Source organism: Oncorhynchus tshawytscha, unplaced genomic scaffold, assembly GCF_018296145.1.
Source record: "Oncorhynchus tshawytscha isolate Ot180627B unplaced genomic scaffold, Otsh_v2.0 Un_contig_15041_pilon_pilon, whole genome shotgun sequence".
Taxonomy (NCBI): Eukaryota; Metazoa; Chordata; class Actinopteri; order Salmoniformes; family Salmonidae; genus Oncorhynchus; species Oncorhynchus tshawytscha.
The window spans coordinates 24,382-30,000 of record NW_024608372.1 but is presented as its reverse complement, the minus strand read 5'-3'; the positions used below and the strand labels follow the sequence as shown (position 1 = coordinate 30,000).

The window sequence follows — 5,619 nt, the reverse complement described above, 5'->3', positions numbered from 1 at the left end:
TTCATATCTACAGTCATATTCATATCTACAGTCATATTCATATCTGACAGTCATATTTGCTGTTTCTAACCAGAGTAATTCCCAACTTTATGTCAATAGTAAATTCAGAGAAGTTGGGAATTGATTGAGATATTGATTCTCCTATTTGGGAGTATTGTCTTTTTGTCTCTCACTTTTTCTGTCTCTGTGTTGTATCTCTGACAGAGTAGAGATATTCTACCCAGTTGGTGGTTTGTCTCTGTGTTGTATCTCTGATAGAGAAGAGTATTTCTGACCAGTTGGTGGTTTGTCTCTGTGTTGTATCTCTGACAGAGTAGAGATATTCTACCCAGTTGGTGGTTTGTCTCTGTGTTGTATCTCTGACAGAGTAGAGATATTCTACCCAGTTGGTGGTTTGTCTCTGTATTGTATCTCTGATAGAGAAGAGTATTTCTGACCAGTTGGTGGTTTGTCTCTGTGTTGTATCTCTGACAGAGTAGAGATATTCTACCCAGTTGGTGGTTTGTCTCTGTGTTGTATCTCTGACAGAGTAGAGATATTCTACCCAGTTGGTGGTTTGTCTCTGTGTTGTATCTCTGACAGAGTAGAGATATTCTACCCAGTTGGTGGTTTGTCTCTGTGTTGTATCTCTGACAGAGTAGAGATATTCTACCCAGTTGGTGGTTTGTCTCTGTGTTGTATCTCTGATAGAGAAGAGTATTTCTAGTTGGTGGTTTGTCTCTGTGTTGTATCTCTGATAGAGAAGAGTATTTCTACCCAGTTGGTGGTTTGTCTCTGTGTTGTATCTCTGATAGAGAAGAGTATTTCTGACCAGTTGGTGGTTTGTCTCTGTGTTGTATCTCTGATAGAGAAGAGTATTTCTGACCAGTTGGTGGTTTGTCTCTGTGTTGTATCTCTGACAGAGTAGAGATATTCTACCCAGTTGGTGGTTTGTCTCTGTGTTGTATCTCTGATAGAGTAGAGATATTCTACCCAGTTGGTGGTTTGTCTCTGTATTGTATCTCTGATAGAGAAGAGTATTTCTGACCAGTTGGTGGTTTGTCTCTGTGTTGTATCTCTGATAGAGAAGAGTATTTCTGACCAGTTGGTGGTTTGTCTCTGTGTTGTATCTCTGATAGAGAAGAGTATTTCTGACCAGTTGGTGGTTTGTCTCTGTGTTGTATCTCTGATAGAGAAGAGTATTTCTGACCAGTTGGTGGTTTGTCTCTGTGTTGTATCTCTGATAGAGAAGAGTATTTCTGACCAGTTGGTGGTTTGTCTCTGTGTTGTATCTCTGATAGAGAAGAGTATTTCTGACCAGTTGATGGTTTGTCTCTGTGTTGTATCTCTGACAGAGTAGAGATATTCTGACCATTTCTATTCTCTTTTGAGACCAAATAGCAAGTAAGTTTATTCTATGTTTATCTTTCATTTTCACAATTTGTCCAATAGGAGTTTTCATTTCTTTAACAACCTGATTGATATCCCTGTGTGTTTGGATAATAGGGTTGTTTAAATGTTTTAACATCTGACACAGAGGACTCTTTTCAGGGTTCAGCTCTTGGGTTTCCACTGCTTTGAATTGTAAGGATGTTTTGGTGCCAACATTGTTGTATCCTTTTCTTTATATTTAGAAATTAAAACGAAATCGTCCGAGTGTCTGCTTCTCTGATTCCAGGCCCTTTTCTGGAAAATCTCAACTTTGGTTTTCTGAAAGTTGATCTCTCTCACTTTTTCTTTCTCTTTCTCTCTCTTTCTCCCTCCCTCTTTCTCTCTATCGTCCCCCCCTCTCTCTCTCTCTCTCTCTCTCTCTCATGAAATGATTTCCTGTCCCCTGACAGAGACCAATGAGATTTTAGTCAAGCCTACGAGGAGGAAACTCCCACCTGAGATCCAACGGAAACCCTCAGCACACTTGATAGGTACAGTACAGCCCCTCAACACACGCACGCACACACCTACACACACACACATACACACACACACACACACACACACACACACACACACACACACACACACACACACACACACACACACACACACACACACACACACACACACACACACACACACACACACACACATTTAACCAGTATTATCTGCACTCTTAACTCCCCCTCTGCCCCATATATTTCTACCCCCATTCCCCCATCTCTCCCCCCCCCCATTCCCCATCTCTCCCCCATTCCCCCATCTCTCCCCCCATTCCCCCATCTCTCCCCCATTCCCCCATTTCTCCCCCCATTCCCCCATCTCTCCCCCATTCCCCCATCTCTCCCCCCATTCCCTCATCTCTCCCCCATTCCCTCATCTCTCCCTCCCATTCCCCCTTCCCCCATTCCCCCATCTCTCCCCCATTCCCCCATCTCTCCCCCATTCCCTCATCTCTCTCCCCCCTCCCTTCCTCTCCCGCACTCCGCCCCCTCGCTCCCTTCCCTCCACCCCCTCCCTCCTATCCCCCTCCCTCTCCCAGGCTCCTCCCTGTTAGTGGGTGAGGATAGTGTCGTTCAGTGGGAATCAGACAAGGGCCTGTCTGCCTTCACAGATCAGATGGACTACAAAGATGGCCGCCTGGTAGCACAGAGGAAAGGGCACTACTATGTCTACTCCAAAGTACACTTCGTTGAAGACTGCTTTCTGTTCAAACACAAGGTGATGAGGATCACCGAGGGTTACAAAAACAAACCACTTGTGTTGATGAAAGCTAACAGGTCAGTGTGTGTGTGAGGTGATGGTCCTGGGACGGGGAGGGGGAGGGGGAATGTGTTGATGAAAGCTAACAGGTCAGTGTGTGTGTGAGGTGATGGTCCTGGGACGGGGAGGGGGAGGGGGGGGGAATGTGTTGATGAAAGCTAACAGGTCAGTGTGTGTGTGAGGTGATGGTCCTGGGACGGGGAGGGGAATGTGTTGATGAAAGCTAACAGGTAAGTGTGTGTGAGGTGATGGTCCTGGGACAGGAGGGGGAGGGGGAATGTGCTGATGAAAGCTAACAGGTCAGTGAGTGTGAGGTGATGGTCCTGGGACAGGAGGGGGAGGGGGAATGTGCTGATGAAAGCTAACAGGTCAGTGAGTGTGAGGTGATGGTCCTGGGACGGGGAGGGGGAATGTGTTGATGAAAGCTAACAGGTCAGTGAGTGTGAGGTGATGGTCCTGGGACAGGAGGGGGAGGGGGAATGTGTTGATGAAAGCTAACAGGTCAGTGAGTGTGAGGTGATGGTCCTGGGACAGGAGGGGAGGGGGAATGTGTTGATGAAAGCTAACAGGTCAGTGAGTGTGAGGTGATGGTCCTGGGACGGGGAGGGGGAATGTGTTGATGAAAGCTAACAGGTCAGTGAGTGTGAGGTGATGGTCCTGGGACGGGGAGGGGGAGGGGGAATCATTTTGGGATGCGTTCTAAGGGTCTGTCTCTCCGTTAGGTTCCATTGTCCTTCCCAGGATTCCAGACCGAAAAAGATTTCTCATCAGAATCTTCTGAACAGCTACCTGGGCGGAGTCTTTCGTCTGTTGCCTGGAGACATCATCTACGTAACCGTGGACAACAGAACGCTGCTGAGACTTGGAGCTGAAGATAATTTCATGGGGGCATTCATGATTTAGGAGACGGTGTGTATTGACACACACACACACACACACACACATACATTTGTCAATCAGATTTGTGTGTCGGTTATATTATTTCAATGTATAGATTCTAACCAAGGTGTGTTATAGAGAATCACACTAGAAAATAGACAATTGGCTTTTTAAAGGTATTTTAACCTTGAGACAACATCTGCAGCTATTACCGTGAATCTCGGCAAATGGTGGGGAAAATGTCTTTAAAACATCCATTGTCGGCTGTCTAGTGTAGTGTTTCTCAATCCTGGTCCTGGGGACCCAAAAGGGTACAAAACCTGCTGAGGAGTTGATTACTTGAACTGTCGGAGTACTACAATCAACAGCACCACGACCAGGACTGAGAACCACTGGACTGGTGCTACAATCAACAGCACAAGGACTGAGAAACACTGGGCTGGTGCTACAATCAACAGCACCAGGACTGAGAACCACTGGACTGGTGTTACAATCAACAGCACGAGGACTGAGAACCACTGGACTGGTGCTACAATCAACAGCACCAGGACTGAGAACCACTGGACTGGTGCTACAATCAACAGCACCAGGACTGAGAACCACTGGACTGGTGCTACAATCAACAGCACCAGGACTGAGAACCACTGGACTGGTACTACAATCAACAGCACCATGACCAGGACTGAGAACCACTGGACTGGTGCTACAATCAACAGCACCAGGACTGAGAACCACTGGACTGGTGTTACAATCAACAGCACGAGGACTGAGAACCACTGGACTGGTGCTACAATCAACAGCACCAGGACTGAGAACCACTGGACTGGTGCTACAATCAACAGCACCAGGACTGAGAACCACTAGACTGGTGCTACAATCAACAGCACCAGGACTGAGAACCACTGGACTGGTGCTACAATCAACAGCACCAGGACTGAGAACCACTGGACTGGTGCTACAATCAACAGCACCAGGACTGAGAACCACTGGACTGGTACTACAATCAACAGCACCAGGACCAGGACTGAGAACCACTGGACTGGTACTACAATCAACAGCACCAGGACCAGGACTGAGAACCACTGGACTGGTACTACAATCAACAGCACCAGGACCAGGACTGAGAACCACTGGGCTACTGGGCTCTTTTATACCTTGTATTGGATTGAATCCTGGCTTTGTTGCTTTTGGATGCTGGACATTTATATTGAAGTAAAACAGTATCAAAGTATAGGATTGAGTCCCTGTCTTGTTTATATATGGTTCTATGTTTATTTATATATATATATATATATATATATACAGTTGAAGTCAGAAGTTTACATATACCTTAGCCAAATACATTTAAACTCTGTTTTTCACAATTCCTGACATTTAATCCGAGTAAAAATTCCCTGTTTTAGGTCAATTAGGATTACCACTTTATTTTAAGAATGTGAAATGTCAGAATAATAGTAGGAAGAATGATTTATTTCAGCTTTTATTTCTTTCATCACATTCCCAGTGGGTCAGAAGTTTACATACACTCAATTAGTATTTGGTAGCATTGCCTTTAAATTGCTTTAACTTGGGTCAAACGTTTCAGGTAGCCTTCCACAAGCTTCCCACAATAAATTGGGTGAATTTTGGCCCATTCCTCCTGACAGAGCTGGTGTAACTGAGTCAGGTTTGTAAGCCTCCTTGCTCGCAGACACTTTTTCAGTTCTGCTCACACATTTTCTATGGGACTGAGGTCAGGGTTTTGTGATGGCCACTCCAATTCCTTGAATTTGTTGTCCTTAATGCCATTTTGCCACAACTTTGGAAGTATGCTTGGGGTCATTGTCCATTTGGAAGACCCATTTTGTTTCAATATAACCTCATAATTTTACTGCCTCATGATGCCATCTATTTTGTGAAGTGCACCAGACCCTCCTGCAGCAAAGCACCCCCACAACATGATGCTGCCACCCCCGTGCTTCACGGTTGGGATGGTGTTCTTCGGCTTGCAAGCCTCCCCCTTTTTCCTCCAAACATAACGATGGTCGTTATGGCAAAACAGTTCTATTTTTGTTTCATCAGACC

General features: G+C 45.7%; 1 protein-coding gene across 3 annotated transcripts in view; it reads left to right on the top strand.

Annotated features, from left to right (window-relative positions):
* The window catches only part of LOC121843483 (tumor necrosis factor ligand superfamily member 14), a 12,066-nt gene extending 7,608 nt beyond the window's left edge, over nt 1-4,458 (top strand). The window contains exons 4-7 of one of the 3 annotated variants that reach the window (XM_042313091.1): nt 1,821-1,901; nt 2,456-2,693; nt 3,399-3,585; nt 3,833-4,458. In XM_042313091.1, coding sequence (XP_042169025.1) covers nt 1,821-1,901; nt 2,456-2,693; nt 3,399-3,579 — 500 coding nt within the window. In that variant the 3' untranslated portion in view covers nt 3,580-3,585; nt 3,833-4,458. Of the gene's footprint in view, nt 1-1,820; nt 1,902-2,455; nt 2,694-3,398 lie in introns of all 3 variants that reach the window. The other 2 variants (XM_042313090.1, XM_042313089.1) reach the window with 2 other exon arrangements.
* The last annotated feature ends 1,161 nt before the right edge of the window (nt 4,459-5,619 follow it).